General features: G+C 38.5%; 1 protein-coding gene across 2 annotated transcripts in view; it reads right to left on the reverse strand.

The window, feature by feature from the left end:
• PRKAR2B (protein kinase cAMP-dependent type II regulatory subunit beta) overlaps positions 1-18944 on the reverse strand; it is an 88072-nt gene that overhangs the window by 46134 nt on the left and 22994 nt on the right. For both annotated transcript variants that reach the window (XM_061989056.1, XM_061989049.1), the window contains exon 2: positions 9926-9961. In XM_061989056.1, coding sequence (XP_061845040.1) covers positions 9926-9961 — 36 coding nt within the window. The remainder of the gene's footprint in view (positions 1-9925; positions 9962-18944) is intronic.

Raw genomic sequence — 18944 nt, forward strand, 5'->3', positions numbered from 1 at the left:
GTTCTAAGCAACCCCATTTCAAAGAGCATATAGACACACTAGATATTAAAATTAGGTCTTCAATTAATTTTTAAGAGAGGACACTTAACTTTATCGAGAAGAGAAAGCAAGATCTGAAGTAAGAAAAGGACATTGCCTAATGTTAAAGAAAGCTAATATTTTAAGTCAGCAACAAAACTATTACTGGGATGTACCACTTTGCTTGGCTGGTAAATCTATATGTATGTCCAACATAGAAGTACAAATGGCTTTAGGAGTACTTGTAGGACTCAGCAAGAGGAAAATAAATACCGATTTCAGAGATGCTATCTTTCCTGTCTATATTTCCACCCATGCTTTGAATTTGTCTATATCCTCCAAACTAGACATTGGAGAAGCAGATACACAATAAATACACATAAAGCAAAGATGCTGTGGAACAGGATTATGTGGCAGCAGTGGGGTGGGTGCAGGAAACAGAGAGCATTTGATGGCAAGAGAGCCTTGGGCTTCTGCTTTGACAAAGGATGTTTTGTTTAAACAACTGAGAAAGTACAACCTGCAGCTCAGGGCATCGTGCTTCCTACAAAACATATGGAACTGACATGGAGCCTTTAGGAAGCCAAAACATCAGGCTGCCATTCACTCTATACAATGTGCATAAATGGCATCTGGTGTTTTAAGCAAAACGGTAGCTAGCAAAGACATTTAAATATATAGTTTTCCTCTTTCTTTAACTTCACAGCATTTAAAAGAAGCAGTACTCGCCAAACATTAAGCCAAACTTAAAGGTCAAAGGCCAAGCCATTTGTATTATGGTGTTCTACAAGAAAACTTGCTGGACAAAATGTTGCATAAATAGTTACTCCATTTTTAACTACTCATTATGTAAAACAGGCCTTCTCTTACTCATCTCATCCTGCAGAACAAATCTTCTCTAGCATGAAAGTGAAACCACATGAAATCACAGATGGAATTAAATTGTTCTGGAGAACTAGTAAGCAGATACTATAGCCTATAGACTCATGCTCTATCACCTGTAATGAAGGTAGCACACCTCCCTAATCTGAACACAAACATTGAAGAACAAAATAGCACAGCAACTGAAGTTGAGCTTATCACAGACACAGATATTGAAATATTTCAGAGAAGAAAAAAATCTGATTTATGAAACGACCATCAGGATCCATCTGCTCCAAAAGTATTTTTTTAAATCCTTCCTACTTCTTTCAATAATGTATATACTCATTTAAAAACAAGCAATTACTTTGTTTCCTTCAAAATCATGAGTTATGAGCACTCTGATAAAAGCACTGGAAGATTATTAGCTTCTCTGATGATGTTTAGCTTTTGAGATGCTGTTTGGACTACTGAGATTACCAACAGTGAATGCAAACTTGGAAGCAGGTCAAAACAGAAAATGCAGTACGACCTATAGGTTGTCAGACATAGGAAGAATTTGTTATATGTTAAATGTTAACTAGAAACAAGACAGACACTATAAAATGAAGATAAATTAAAATATAGCAGAGAATCATCTGTATTCTATACAAACTATATATCACTCACTGCAATCTGAGAGTATCGATTAATAAATCTTAGTATGTGTATTCAATAATCATAGAATCTCAAAGGCTGGAAGGGACCTCGAAGGATCATCCAGTCCAACCCCCCTGCCAGAGCAGGACCACCTAAAGTAGGTCACACAGGAACTTGTCTAAGTGTGTTTTCAATGTCTCCAGAGAAGGAGACTCAACAACCCATCTGGGCAGCCTGTTCCAGTGCTCTGTCACCCTCACAGTGCTTGCAGATAAATAACAGCCATATTTATTGTTATTAGTGTGAACATTTGGCTTCATCTCTATATTTCTTTTGATAGAAAGTCTGTTTTATCTGAAAAAATTTGTTTTCTCTGGAATTTATTCACTACTACTCAGTTACACAGCAAGAAGATCTCCTGTTTGCATAGTGAGTTTCCTCCTGTTTATGGCTTCACAGCTTGCTAGGATACACAAAATGTTTAAACTGACTGAGCAACAGCCCACTAAGACAAATTTGATTCATATTTCAACACTAACCTCTGGTTTATGTTTCATATACCTGAAACAAGATCATCCCAAATAGATAAAAAAAAATTACAGTGATTAATTCTATTGATACAAAACTATATGCAGAATAAATACGAAAACAGCAGGAAAAAAAAAATCCCAATTTCCCATAAAGGGGTATATGCAGTAATTTGCACACTCAAAACACATTTATAACTCCCTAGAGAGGTTGCAATCTAGTTTCAACAATTTAAAAAATAATTACTCTGTACACTTTAGTTTACAAAATGCAGGACACCACAGAGAAATACAGATGAAACCTCAACAAATCATCTAAATCATCCCTGTGCACTGCTGTGGTATGAATTACACCTCTGTCCCTGCAGAAAAACATCTCACCTTTCCTTAACATTTCTGAGATAATACAACATTCCTGACTAGTTTAGTCTATTGCTACACTAAATGTTTAGTTAGAGAGTTTCCCTCAAAGTATAGCCTAAATATTTGTGTGTGTAAAAATTAGGCCAAGCACTATTCATTTATTTCCTTCTCTCCCTGTTATCTCCTTGTGACAAGTATTAACAGCCTCTCTCTATAGTAACCTACAGCAGCACAGCACAAGACTCGTGTATTTATTCCTACCATTGCCCCTCCCTTCCCTTCTTTCCTCCCTTCCTCTAACACCTCAGACTTTGCCTTACAGTATGCAACTATTAAATCTCATCTTCTTTGATTAAGCTTAAAGTGTTATGACAAAACAGTTTAAATGCAGTCACACTAAAATCTGGCAGGACGTTAATTTGCAACAGTTAGTGTATTTCTGTAACTCAGCTCCAGAAATGGGCTTTGTAAAAGCTCAACCTCTGCTCATGGTCTGGACAAGGTAACACTTAGACACAACCTGTTGCATTTCAGATTTTTGGAGGTTTAATAAAAGAACAAATGACTGTTGGAAGGGAATCACTTAAAAAGTTCCAGAAGTAATACACAGATAGTCCAAATTTTTGTTTCTTTTGAGTAAGTATACTGCTGTCCACCCACCCACTGTAGTATAGAAGAGCTACGGTATAGACGCAGCACAATCTAAAGAAGTTTCACAGTCAGAATCTTTTACTCGAACAGTTAAAATTGAACCAGGAAGGAAGCAGATGAGCTTCAGAGTACACAAGCTCTTCTTCAGACCTGCATCAAAAGCAACAAATGACAAGGTAACAAGAAGTCAGGAACAAGTACTCCAAGTTTAAGGTCATGATGTTATTTTATTAGACATTCTGAACAAAAACAGTGGCTAGCACTGGAAAGGAAATGTGCATGCTCTCTAGCATCCCTAAGCCGATGTTATTGCACCATGTTTCTACAGAAACTTTTCTCAAATTCCCAGAAAATGTAAGAGGAGAGTAGACATGGTCAAATAAACTCTTGTTTGTCTTGACTGCCTCATTTACAACAGAACTTGGGAAATGCACAGCAAGTAAGCTATGCAAGAAAAACTAAAGAAAGGAAGCTGGATCACTTAGTTATGGATTGAGTGGGTAATAGCTTCTATTACTAACTTTCCACAAACCCAAAAGTGTTGTAGGGCAGTGCTTTCAGCAGGATCAGACTGAAGTACATCATTCTCCCTGATCCAAAGGCCATATGGTACCTACTGCACAGTGCACCATGCCCATAATGTGATCCAGCAGCCTAAGCTCAGTCCAGAGGCAAGTCCTGTTGGCTCTTGTGGTGCCTGATATCAGAGGATACTCTTGGGAAAACTCTTAGTGCTTAACTAAGTTTTAGCATTAGATACCACTGTATCTAGCTGACTATATCCCTGTTTATGAAAAAAAAAAAAGCCCAAAACAACAAAGAACTGGGCATTTTAATTTATGACTTGACCACATGCCCGTAAAGAACAAAGATGAATCCAAAGTCATTTGAATTCGGTTTGGGGGTTATTCATCATGCAGGACAAGCAGAACCAGTAACTCTGCTTGAAGAAGTACATTGGAATTACTGGTTTATCAATAAAGTTGTTAATTATTCTTCCCTCTGTCCCTGTGACTTGATATGCTCCTACAAGGACACAGCTTCCTGCCTGAGCATTACAAAGGGCAGTTTAAAACTACCTCATTCCTCACCACTATTTTTGGTAGAACTCCAGCTTCTGCCTTTCTGATTAAAGGGAACAGCACTTCATTTCAGCCAGCTGCATTTCTCTGACAATTTTTAACAAGCCATAAGAAAGTGACTGCAAATCTCTTAGAAAATCTTCATAGAATTCAAGCTGATTGAAATTACAAATGAAATACTGTTCCTAAGGGCATATACTACTCTTGGCTAACAGTATGGAATTGCTCTTCCTAAATGCGAGTTTACATTTAACAATTGAATGTAATATCACCTATGTTCTTCCATATTTATCATTTCAGAAAGCAATTAGCCATTCTTTCACTAACAGGACTCCCAAGGTCTGAAGTCAGTAAAATTCCTCAGTATTTCTCAAGCAGGTAGTCCCATTTTCTGTAGAAATCATTAAACTAAAAACTAGCAGTGGTATGTGTAAAATGCTACTGTGGGCATGACTAATCCACAGTCCACACATCTGTTCAGAACAGTGACAGCCAAAACTTTTATCTTGTCCCTTTTCTCCTAATGGCACCTTACACAAAGATAAAGAATGAGATCAAGAATAGGTAAAATCATTCTGGCAAACTTGCTCTCAAATTTTCCCTTTTATGAGGGCTGCGTGGAACCTTCCTCTTTCTATCCGAACACAAGCCAAAATGCAGCCATTGATCATAATGACAGGCAGAGGTATGAACCCTGTACACCAGACAGGGAGAGCTGAGGAGGGTGCAAGCTGAGGGCATGAAGGGCTGCAGGCTGGGCATGCTGTCAGGACAGCCTTGTGATGTGACCTGCATGTGACAAGGTCTGCATATGTGTGCCCAGGCTCTGGTGTCATGGCACTGCCCTGCTCCCAGCTGTGCACTCACAGGGCTAGGTGGTCTGACAAGCAACCCACCAATGATGTCATAGCAATGCTGTAAAGTACTCACCGGCTAGTTTGTGAGGTGTTTCATCGTGTGTATGTAGTATTGCAATAAAAACAAAGAGCATTCCATTATAATGGCTTTTGGGCAACTCATGCATTTAGGAACAAAGAGGTCGCATCTCCTCTTTCCTCTTCAAACTGTTGACATTTTTAAGTCTAAAATCTGTAAGGTTTTGTAAAATGAGTTTTGATTCTTAGAGAAACTTCTGTACTTCTGTAAAGGGGGGGGTGGGGAAGAGGCAGCTAAATGCAGCCCCATCTTTATCAGCATTTACCACATACCTAAACATACATACAAAACCAATTTGAATTAGAATGCCTGCCAATATTAAAAAACCACATCTTTTCCACAGGGCATAAAAACAGTTTCCTTCTTTCTCTGCCTTTCTTTTTCAGGGAATCAGTCATACGGTTACAAGGGACAGTTCTTACCCATGTGTGTAAAGGCAAAAAAATACCTATAATAACTTTAAATTTAAGGAAAAAAAAGTATTAAACCTTTTAAAAATGTTGCACAGAGATCTGCTCTACAGTCATGTGAGATTCTCCTTCACTTAAAGTTGATAGCTGGTGTAGCACGTGTATCACATAGGCATCAATTTACTTAAAATGTGTTTCTCTCTCTTCTTTGGAGAGGCCCTTACCACTATTGTGGAAAGAACGGAAGGAAGCAAAGGAGGCAGAAACTTTCAGCTTTTCTAGCATGGATGTTGGTATCTCCTTGATAGCAAGTTTATTCCAGATATACCTAAACCAGTTTCTCCCTAGAGCTTCAGTGCTGATGTACTCTGCCTGTTGACTATGTTTAAATTAGCTTTAGTTAGAGCTTTGTGGAGAAGCTAGCAAATAGGTAAAACTACTTCTCTTTCCCATTTCATTAGAAGGATAATGTTTAAAACTTCATTTATTTTCTTTCCACTGGACAAAAGTCGGACTTTGAAGTCAGATATCGTTTAGGGGAGAGGAAGATCTCTTTTGTTAATAAGAGAAGCCTCAGACACCCTGAAGCCTACCTACCAGTTCTTCTTCGCTTAAGAAGGCTATCTCACAGCAACCTCAATTAAGTTCTCTTCATGCTTTCAGAAGCTTAAGCAGATACACAACTGAAGTGACTTCATAGATTGTTATCTATTTCTTAATTAAGAAAATATTATACATTTGTAGATAATACTGGTAAATGGGTATAAACAGCCTCCACAAATGGTATCTATCAAGTATAAATTTAAGCTCATTTTGTAGCAAACCCATGCTGATTTCGTTGCATTATTCTAAACTCCTGCCAGAATTTAATGAGGTAATTTACTTGTTTATCTATCTCAAGATGCTGAAAAGCAGAAACCCAATGCTTCTGCTAACAGATAGAACTATATTAGCTTTCCATCTCTAGGCATCTCACACTTGAATAAGTGAAAACTAATCCTATCCATAGCAAGAAAGTATCTATCTGTACTTGGAAGACGCACCTCTTGGCTATCTCAGCTTGATCGGGAATTTCCATTCATTTTTCGCCTCCTGAACATACAGCTTTCTCTTCCACTTCATGCTGCTTCTACCTCCATGACCCCTTTTCTTCTCATCCAAGTCTATTGATTGCCTCAACAGTTTTCCTCCTTTCTCTTCATCTCAGTCCCACTAGATTTTAAAGAAAAAATTAAGGATTAACTACTTACAGCTGTCTCATTGTTCATACTAACTTTATAAAGTGTTTTTAATCTCTCCTTTTCTTGCTAGACTTTTTAATTTAAGTCTATGATATCTATTATTCTTTGTGCATAGCCTAGAACAATGGAGTGCATTCTTAACTAGCCCATAAGTAGCTACGTCATCAGCACTACAGTGTGTGTGTATTTCACATATAGAGCACACATTGCATATATACAGAACCATAACCACACAGAAGAGATACGAAATTAGGGAGCTCAATACATTTTAAGAATTGATATTCAAGTACAATTAATGGCTCCTAGCTTACTTACGCATTTCTCTTCTACATACCAATGACAGTATATTAATACATTCACAGCATGTTGACAGGAACAGCTGTTAAATAATAAATGCCTCACTACATTGTTTTCAGCAATTAAACTCTGGCTGCTTAATTTCTAGTTCAGTTAGGAAAAATAACTGTATCTTATGCCAACAAGTAAAATACTAGGCATTATCCAAAGAACCATCAAAATCAAGATATCCACTGTAGAAAATTATTGTTCTTTGCAAAGAAATTTCTGCCTTCATCCTGCTTATCATTGCAAGAGCTCAAGAAACAGCTGTTACCAGAAGAGTCTAGGAGCCTTTGCTGCAGATATCATTGGATGCTTTACCTCTGATGACAGTAGTTCAGAGCTTTCTCCATCCCACCACTGGCTAAAGGCAGCCGTTACTAACTCTCAGATACACTTCTTTCAGAGCCACAGCACAGGTCAGTTGGAGACCAAATGAAAATCAATACACTGAAAAACCCTGCATTTCTCTTTTCCTTAAATCAATGCACCCTGAGGCAGCACAATTCCAAGGTCTATGCAAGGGAAGCTAAGATAGCCTATGGGCAGAGGAGAGACAAATATAGGAACCCTAAAATCACTCTCAGAATCAGCCTACAGTATCACTAGATCAAATGCAACATGAATCATGTGGTGTAGTAACTCTTTGAATTCACTTGGAGTAATGTTTGTCAGAAGCATATTTTCAAAACCACTCAAGAACGAACAATCTTGCACACTGCAAAATTTTAAATAGCTCTTAGCTAAACAGCCTAAAATGAAGATAAATCCATATTTGAGAAAACACACCCACATTTCATTTGGACAGCCTCTCATTTCCTAAATAATAGATTCAACTGCAAATACAGAATGCTATTAAGCTACCAAGCACAAAACTAATATCTGGCTTTGCCACTTGCAAGGTCCCTCGACTACCTTAATGAACCCAAACAATTGCTTAATTTAAAAAAAACCCCAAAAATGTAAAAATACAGTTAGGACTGCAAACATTCCTGTAAAATATTTGTATTATCAACATAATCTGTATTCTCATTTTTTTATTTTATCAGTCAGGTTTCCTAAATGTACTATACCTCTCCAGTAGTCATTTAGTATTTAGGAAGTATGAACTATCACCCTTCATGGGCCTTCTTGTTTGGAAAATAATTATTTTGACTATTAAAGCTGCCAGAAACCTAATAAAACAGTACACACAGTAAGACTGCAGCATTATCTTGTTCCAGCTTGAAATGTATTCACATAATTTACATCTGGACCGTACCATATATTACACTACCTAACATAACTCTGGGTTATGTCTCCACAACCAGACCAAAACACATGAAATATTAATTGCCCACACAAATTATTTCCCCATTAATTGTGCAAAAAAATCAAGCTTCTAACATGTTTTCCATTTCCTTTTAAAGAACATTAAAAATAACTGACTTTTTTCCTGAACAAGTATTAGCTTCTCAAACAATCAAAATCTTCTATTGAAATTCAAAACTTATCACACATCTGTTATAAAGACTGCATTCATTAAAGTCAGCTATCAATCAGTCACAGTAAAAGTTTCCTTAAAACACCCAATGTAATTTGCATAAAGCCCTGCTCACTGTTACTGAGAGCTAGTTAATGAATCATTCCTTTCACTTCATGCTACGGTACCTCATGAAGTATTATCATTACTTAAAATATGAGAATATTTGGAATTCATTACATTTTCTTACTTTGTGCCACATATGCTATGCACCAATCCTGCAAATGCAAAACTCCATTTTTCTATACAGAAACCCCCAGGATCTCCACTAATATTGTTATGTTGACAAGAAATTATCTGACTGAGGTCATCACTAGCAAAATTACAAGTCTGGACAGACTTACTGCATTATGGAATACAAACTTCATTGCATTTACTAAAAAATGATCTGCAGTTGAAAACACAAAATGTTTTAGAGTTATATTTTAAACTTAGCATACTAAAATGCCTAGAAACAGCTCACATCTCCTGCTCTGCTGACTGTTACGAGTCAATCATGAATCTCATTACATTTAGAGGTGGCTCTTACACCCCACTTTCAGATTCATAGTATTTCAAACAAGTAAAACTTAGGTTCTGGACCTCATACTTTAGGAGAAAAAGTCTTCAAAAATTAAGCCTAAAAGCTACAATGCAGTGGAACAATAAGGAGGAGCCAAGAATAAATTAATTTGTAATTAATTTTTAATCATACGTAATTTGGAGGGATCTGTTACCTGTAATGGAATAAGGTAAGTGGTCCTTTGAGCCAGAATTAATTAAGTTAGATTAAAGAAGTCATCACCAAGGTATGCAGGCACACAACATCCCCCCCCACCACCACCACAGCAACGCTGCTTCTAGGACCCCATCTGCCAGCTCAGCACAGCAGAGCAACACACTACATACACAAATCAGCTCAGTTTTGAAAAACACAGATTTCTAGCACGGTGGTAGATTTTTGCATGCATAGATGATCGCCAAATTGCTATTCCAGGCAGTTTGTGAAGTGAGACAGCCCTGCATCAGATTACATTCAGTTCTTGCTTTCAAAGCTCAGTACTGTGTACCACGACATACTGTTAGGACTAAAATTATTTGCTTTAAAGGGAAAAAAATAAAAGCTCAGGTTTTTCATAAATTCCACAGCAACAAGAAGGCTTCATGCAAGTTCTGTGACCTGAAACCTTGGGTACATTTTTCAGTAAAACAGGTAACAAATTTAAGGTTAACCTAAGTCAGTCATCTTTAAAGAAACCTGACAAAGAGCACATTATATTTTACATCACAATCACTGTCAGTGTTACGTTTCCACTGTTATGTAGACCAATAAAACATGCAACTTCATCCAACTTACCTGATGCCCGTCTGGTGAATCGGTTTATTGCTGGAGCTGAAAGAAAACACAGTTTGGTTAGATTCTTTTTGGAATAATCTAAGCTACTTTAAACATAACAATGATGCACTCTATTCAAGGTGCTACAACCATAAATACCTGTTGACCACTATTTTTGTATCTTTATAGAAACCTGCTACACACTTAAACTTTAAAACAGCTTTGCAAGAGACAGGGTAGATAGTAACCAGTAAACTTTCAGGACTATTTTCAGCTTCTTAAGAGTTACTGTTACTCATTGTTGTTCATCACTGACTGAGACACTTAGATCCGCACAAAAATTGGCATCTTGCAAATAATGAAGCAGATATATGGATTAAAAAAAAAACAAACAAACCACAAGACATAAAATAAATGTAATTTTATTTCTACAAAATGTACCTACTAGAAATCTGGCACCAAAGATGCTCCTATAGAAAAAGAAGACTATTCTGCAATCCCATCTGAAAGATCAACTTTTGCTTTGACTAACCTTTAGAACTGCTTGGGTAAGTCAACAATCATGCCAATCCCCTCCCAAAATCCAGTTTTGCAGTGCAAATGACTTATAGTGCCACCTTGGGAAATCTCCAACTGCATATTGCAAACATTTGGAATCAGACTCCTGTTTTGTTTCCAACTGGGAGAGATTGCAACACACATGTTAGAGCACACAGTTATGCCTCTATTTCATTTCCAGGTTTACTAGTTTCCTTCAAGAGCTACTAGAGATAAAATAGATAAATACAGTTTTCTGTTTTGCCTTCCAAATGCAACCTTCAGTCTGCTTCTAATTAGTGTAAAACACTGGTCTTGAACTCTACTTTCATGTGATACATTAAGTGCTGGAATAAACACTAAGAAGAAAATCTGAATGACCTAATTTAAAACATGGGCAGCGGCCTCATAAAAAATGTATGCCCCTACAGTGCTTATTAACATTCAACCTTAAAAATTGCTTTTAATGTTTACATAGAATTGAAAAATGAAAAAAATTAAACTTTTTACCCCACTTAATTTTACCTGGGGATTGTATGTCATTTCTTGAACATCTAAGTCAAGATTTTAAAAAATGCTGAGAAAACAAGAGAGACAGTGATAGCTTGAGACACAAAGTGACTTTTTATTACTTTGGGGAGGAAAAAAAAAAAAAAACAAAACAAAAACCAAAAGAGAGCAAAGCTACAATTTATAAACCACAGTTGTAGATGGTTTGTGCAAGTGCATACAGCAATGACAGGTCCAAGTGGCAAGAAATACACTGGGAAACTCGGCTGCAGTGGTTCATAGTGCTAGTGATGAGCAAGAAAAGCTCTGGTGAACAAGCTACCCCAGCTCCTAAACATACATATAAATAAACAAGATAGTAACAAAACCAGCAAAGTTATTTTAAACGTGAATTCTAATTCTTCCCAGCATTTTTTTCCTTTTGAAAGACCAGACATTTAGGCACATTTTTATCAGAGCAGACGCCATATTTTATTGAACTACTGTTTTGTAATAAAAGGAGCTGTTTCGCTCCTCAAAACTGTTCATTTTTTCACTAGGGTTACAGGAGAAATTAATTTCAGAACGCTAGTCATGACTGTCCCCATCAGACAGCTGAGCTGCTACCTCCAATGTGTAAATTAACAGCAACTCTCAGCAGATGTGCTCATTTAAAAATATAAATCAGAATCTGACTTTTTTTAACAAAAAAACTCCATAAAATAGTGCTCTGCTCTGATTCTAAAGGCTTCCCCAGACTCAGGGAGGGTATTTGGCTTTGCCTGTCAGTTCTGTACATTATCTGAAGATAAAAAGACTTAACTCCTCCAGACAGCTACCTCTGCACATTTTACCAACACAAACAATTAAACAACATTAAAAATCAATATCTAATATGAAACTAACATAATTCAGAGACTACTTCTCTCTGATACAAGTTACCTGGACTATCAAAGAGAAGTCATTTTCCATCTAGTTCCAGCTGTGTACTTCTAAATTCACTCTTTTATTTGGCTACAAGGAGCTTAATCTATTTTGTAATAAACTTTAAAAATTATTTACTGTTAGGGAACAAAAAGGAAAAAACATTGCAAGAAATGTCAGAACCTTGATAAGCAACTATTTTTGAGCTTATGTCAATAATCACTGTTTGAGCTGCAACCAGGCAAAATCCTTCCTCCCCAGACTGGGATTTTGTGAAGGTCATCCAAATGTGTTACAGGGAGATTCAGAAGCAGCAGCTATGGTTCTTTGCTATGGAGCAAGCTGTACTACTCTATTTCTCTTATAGAAAATGCAGTGTACTTTTGGTGCCCAGGATGAAGGCATTAGCTTACTAGAAGGTCTCATAGAATCAGCCTTACAGAAACCTAGCTGGTACTTTCGTTACAAAGCAGATGCATTATCAACCAAATGGTTGGCAAGATAAACATTGTAAGGTGGGCAAAAGAAAGTCTAAGAAGCATTTTGCTGAGGCCATTAAAAAAAAAAAAAAAATTAAAAAAATCTCTTTCAAACACATCCAGAGGTGAAAGTCTTGGCTCAGAAACAAATGGACAAATCAATGGCAGAAATATTCAATGAAGGATATTAAACACTCCTCCTGGAGCCACAGACTATCAGGAGCAGCAAGGCAATTCCAGGGAAGACATACTACTTGCTCTGTCTGTGCTTATCATCTTCCCTGGATATCTTTTATTAGCCACTGTCCTTAGTGAGTTCTGGGGTAGGCTGACTCTTCAGTTTGGACTGAAATGACTCTCCTGATTCACAGGGTTCAAGTGAAAGTGGCACTCAGAGTATCACACCAACAGTCTAAACTATGAGGGCTGCTTTGAAATCCTGCTCACAGGCCACAGGGACATTGCACTCGCACCTATGAGTTCAAGCCCTATGCACAAGAAGCAGTGCATGGGTTCTGTGCATCCCACCCACTGCTGCAGCTGCTCACCAACACCCCCACTCTCCTCCCAGCTGTGCCTGCAAGCAGCTGGTGGGCTCTGTAGGCTGCCCAGGGACTGCTCCCTACCATCAGAATCCCAGGTAGCCTTCTCAGAGGACTACCCCATTCCTGACAACATCCCCCGCGCAACACTGCTGACACACATAAGTTCACAACTCCACACACGAGAGTAAACTCAGGAGGGGAATGGGTTTGAGGCAATATCTATGTGGCTATTGAAGTTAACCCTATAGCAAAAGCACACGTTATCTTAAAGTTTATAGTGACATTGTACAGAGGTTTGGTTGCTCAGGATGATCCAGTAAAAACAACTTGCTAGAAGAAGACCTGCTTACAGTAACTTACAGCTACACACACACCCACCCCTCCCAGACTTGTCCAAAATGTAAAAGGAGCAAAACACATGGATTGCAAAAGCTGGTCATTGCAAAATCCAGGATTTTTTCATAGTAAAGGGTAAACTGGCAGTAGACACATTCAGAACATGTCAAGTGACATTTGATCTTTTTCTAGAGTAAGAGGAAGAGTATTGCACCACAACTGAGTAAGGTACTGATGTGTGCAGATGACCTTGTTCAAGTGGACTGTATCACTATAATATTAAAGCATGACTCTTCATGTTCTAGTTTGTCTCAAACAAAATCTATTACAAAATTACATAGGGGAAAATAAATAAAGGGGGAGGGGGGTGGAGGGAAGAGACATTACAACGGTCTGTATCCTGAAGAGGTTTCGATTAAATTTACATTTGAGACCATGTGAGTCATCAATTCTTATGTGACATCCTACAATTGTTTTGTTGGTAACGTTACACAAAAGAGAATTCCACCATCTAAAATGTTACCTGCTGGTGACTGAAAATTCATGTTTGCAAATCCTTGCTCAGAGGACTGTACAAAAGTAGAGTTTTTAAAGTATTTTGTCAATACAGATCAAATAAACAAATAGAAATAACCATTAAATGATCAAAAGAGGTAGAAGTGTTTTAATGTATATATTGATCAAGAATATAGGGTGTAAAAACAACAGCAAACTACAGGAAACGTGGATTAAAAAGTTTTCCATTGTTCAACAACTTACCATTGCTCCTTTCCCCACTATACTTTATCTCTCATACTGTTCTTTATGAGCATTAAAAAGTCATCTGGAAATAGACCATAAAAGCTGCATAATTTTGTAAGCAGAGGTGGAAATGCGAGTCTATGGGTTTGTTTGCAGAGCACCAAGGCTAAGAAGGTAATACTAAGGATCCATAGCTGGGCATCCTCTAACTTGTTCTGACAGCTTTAGCTGTCCTTTATTGTAAGGTACAAATTTAAGTCTCAAAGTCAAGTCTGCTTCCAAAACGTCAGAGATTCTTGTGCCACTAATATAAGAAGCGGTACATGTCACAGACGTTATATACGCAGCCTTCCTAAGAAGTCAGGGACTGTCTGAGATTTAACAAGAGGCTCTGCTTACTGGGACTTCTAAGGAGGTAATCAAGCACACTCTGACAACCAGACCAGTAAACTGGTGCCTTCTGCAGACCTGCAAACCAAGACAAATACACAGCCCTGGGCTGTGTTGCAGAGTGTGGGACCCCACGTGTGCCAGAACCAGGCTGAGCACATACAGCAACCTGCAGCCACTCCGATGGACAGAGACCATCAGGAGACTGCTCAGGTCACATTGATGGCAATTCAAGGCAATGTTCTTTTAGACCAAAATACACAAAGTCAAAATGTCTGCGATGAGTGACAAGGGTTGGCAGGAGATTAGTGGTTAATCTTCCGTATTAGGAAAAATCGGGACACTTTCCAGAAGTCTCACTTTCAATTAGCCACTGTCATTTCTTCATAGGGCAAATGGCTAAACTCTCTTAAAAAAAAAAAAAAACAAAAAAAAACCCCCAATCAACCAAACACTAATTAATTCAGTCATTACATGTCTAAAGCCCTAGAATTTGCCAGCTCACAGTGCCCAGAAAAACATCTCTGTTTACAAAGCAGGAATCATAGACTGGTAGAGGTTGGAAGAGATCTCTAGAGATCATCTAGTCCAATACCCCTGCAGAAGCATGTCCACCTAGGAATACTACTAACATATCTGTGTCTACCCTTTAAGGTATATCTGCACCACAGTGTGTCATGCTTGCATGGAAGACGCAAATGCCTCAAATGTGGTTATGAAACTGAAGTCAGACAAATACCCTCAATAGGATAGAACTGTCAAGGACCTCACTGAGATCAATGGGTTAAACATAGCCCAGATTTCAACAAGAGATTAAGAACCTGTTCTCATTACACCACATGATTTTATACAGTTTAACTTTAGTGACTTCAGATGAGTTATTCCTGGTTTATGTATTTTTTTCAATCATATATCAGGCCAAGTTTCAAGCAATGAGCATCATAGATTCATTACAGTTGGAAAAAAACTTTAAGATCAAGTCCAACCAATAACCTCACACTGATAAGCCCATCATTAAACTAAACCATGTTCCTTCAGCACCTCATCTCTGCATCTTTTGAATATCTCTAGGGATGGTGACTCCATCACCTTCCTGGGCAGCCTGTTCCAATGCTTAATAACCCTCTCAGCAAAAAAGTTCTTCCTAGTCTCCAATCTAAATCTCCTCTGGCACATCTTGAGCCCATTTCCTCATGTGCTATCATTCATTACTGGAGAGATCGATCCCCACCTTGTTTCAGCTCCATTTCAAGTAGCTGTAGAGAGTGATCATGTCTCCTCTCAGCCTCCTCTTCTCAAAGCTAAACATCCCCAGCTCCCTCAGTTGCTCCTGATAAGACTTTTCTCCAGAACCTTCACCAACTTTGTTACCCATCTCTGGACAGTTTCCAGCACCAACATGTCCTTCTTGTAGTGAAGGGGCCAGAACTGAACACAGTATTTGAGATGCAGCCTCACCAGCACCTAGTGCAGACAGACAGTCACTGCCCTGGTCTGGCTGATTAAACTATTTCTGACACAAGCCAGGATGCCATTGGCCTTCATGGGCACACTGTGCTGGCTCCTATTCAGCTGTTTGTCAATTAACACCCCTATGTCCTTTTCTTTGTGACAACTCTCCAGTCACACATCCCCAAGCCTGTAGTGTCGCATGGGGTTTCTGTGGCCCAAGTACAGGACCTGGCGCTCAGCCTTGTTGAACCTCATACAATTGGCTTTGGTCTCTCAATCCAGCATCACAGGCGTTATGGACTCCACCTTTTCAGTTCCAAGCTCACCTACTTCTCAGAGGTCAACATTCACTTGCCTTCTTTCATAAACAGATTATTAATTAGACTGAACTAATCTGAACAAGCAAAAAATCAAGTTTAAATGAATGCCTCTCTAAAATACATGCTTAGACTTATATCTTTATGTCCCAAGTGGATGAAATACTGTTAACTCCCCATTATCCTGGACAATGACAGACAGGAACATCATGAATAATAATAGCAGCAATAATTTGGAGCCCCTCTAATTTCTGTCCATCACAGGAAACTTTCACTTTAGTTCAGGGTTATGCCAGGTAGAAAGATTATTTCAGAGCACTCACAGGTTGAGACAGATATAATACAATGATGTTATGTACCTTCACACTGGTTAGGCCCCACAAAATCTCAAGGAGAGCAGGAGAAGCACTAGCACTGCCACCACCTTGTGCGCCCTCACCCTCATCTGGCACAGCAGCAGCATGCCCACCTCTCCCAGCACTGCTGGGAGGTTCAGCACAGCTGGTGCCAAGCCCAGGCTGACAAAACCACCTTCCCAAAACTAACTCCAGCCTGATGCCTCTGTGCTGAGTTCTGAAGGTATATCATGGAGGCACTCAAGTTGCCCTCTGACAGGGGCAGCTATAGGGCTGTGCTGGAGCTGGCTCTCAAAGCAACTCAGCTATGCTTGTGCAGCACTACCAGCACGGGCAGCAGTGGCACAGATAATCCGCAACCACAATGGCACAGACTGTCCACAACAGGTAATTTACTTGTGAATGGTTAACAGCTGATTGTATTTACAGTCAGTATCATACCCAAGGTCAAGGTACATGGTGTTATCTTGCTTAGAATCTGCAAATATTAAATAGTACTAGAACACAGATTTAGGAAGATGATAAAATCAAGGAATCAAGCTAGTAAAGTTAAATGAAATTACGTAACTTATGTAACAAAACTGTGCAATATAGACCTCTATTTCCTTTAAAAATTTGTTACAGTTGGAATAACTTTAGAAATGGTTCACTTCACTCTGAAGAACTTCCTTCTAGTTACCAGACTTTGATTGGTACATTCATTGACACTTTGAAGAAATGACTGACAAAGGAGAGAGTTGTCAGGTCTATGGAGAACAGATCTTGTCTTTTTTCTGTGAAAAGCTGTGATGACTGAGGAATGAGGAGAGGGGATGTGCCCAGGGAATAAACAACTATTATTCAGAAAACAAACAAACAGCCCTTGCAATACAGCAGTTAGACTGAGCATAGCTTATTTAGAAAGCTAGTATGCTTCAATTTCTAGACATTTAGCAGCAACAGTAATGTTTTAATGATGAAATATGCAAGATATTTTATTGTTTCACTCACCAAACAAGTCAGTCTCAAAACTCAACTTTTTATCAAAACCAAAATTCAGGACCAGTACATGGGCTGGGCCTTTACACAAGGAGAAAGGGTAAATTATGGCCACACTGGTGCATCCTGTAACACTTGGACAAAGATCCCAAAAGTTCAGACAGCAACGCTGCCACCAAATTTTCCAATAAACAAACCTTAACATCTCATGAGAACCTAAAGTCAACTCCAAAACACTAATCTTCCTTAGTAAGGAAAACCCACAGCACCTCAAAGTGTAGGATCTGCAGAGAGAGGTATCTGGCTCCATCCAAAAAAAGAGTGCGTTGCTGGAAGGGTTGCAAGTATGTGTTCTTAGGAAGAGTGCTCCCTAAGGAGTCACAGCTGTATGTACCTGGGGAGGCAGAATGCAGCCATGTACACACTCTCATATATACACAGGCAGAATGCAGGCAGTGAGGCATGGAGTGAATGCACACTTTGACAGAGTTCCATTGACTGAGAAAGCCCAGGATGAGGAAGAAACAATGGTACGGTGGCAGTACTAACTACCATAGTATTTATGTGCTACTGGGAGAAAAAGCGAGAGAGAATAATTTGGCTGTTGCAAGGAAAGGAGATGCTGGGGACAGAAAATAGCTACATCAGATGGGATGCTCTAAAATTATTTTTGAAATTCAAAATTACATCTACAGATTACAAAACCCTCTGTACCACAACAAATATATATATAACTATTCCTGTTTCTAAAGACATCAACACATCTGTAAAAGAATAAAAATATACAGAAACCAGAATATCCTGCTATCCCTATTTTTATAATATGCAACAAAATAAACTACAGTTACAGCCAAATGTTGAGATTTTTATTGGCTCTACAGATTAACTTTTCCTTTTTTTCTGTTTGGAAAATCAGTTTTTCAAGAAAGCTGGGAAAGTCTGACACTTACAATCACTTGAAAACCAGACCAGTTAATTGCTTTGTGCTCCTTGTGATTTGGCTCTGGAGCTCCTCTGGAGTTGCGTGATAGTACACGAGGATTGCCCCTTTTCGAACTCAACATCACACACTTCCAAGAGCTGCACAGAATTCTGTGGTCTTTTAGGATAACCCTCAAAGGAAGCCATAATGAAGAATTCCAGTAACTTATTCTTACAAACACATAAACTATCCTTGAAAAAAAAAAAGTTGCCAACACCAGCCAGGAAGTAAGCTGCTCTTCTTTTATTATTTCGTTCCACATACTAACATGAATCTCCCAGGTGATACACACAAGTTGCGACTTCACACTAAAACCAAACAGCAAGATCTCCCACCTCACCTCTCTCTGATGACTGTACAGTAACAAGACACACATTATTTCTTCAAAACCCCAAAAGCTTGATTTGATCATTCACATCAAAAAAGCTCAGTAAAATTTTTGGCAAATTAATTCATTGATTATTAAGATGTCATTATCCAAAAACATGCATATGTGGATAAATACCTTAGATTT

This window comes from Colius striatus, chromosome 1, assembly GCF_028858725.1.
Source record: "Colius striatus isolate bColStr4 chromosome 1, bColStr4.1.hap1, whole genome shotgun sequence".
In the NCBI taxonomy this organism is placed as follows: Eukaryota; Metazoa; Chordata; class Aves; order Coliiformes; family Coliidae; genus Colius; species Colius striatus.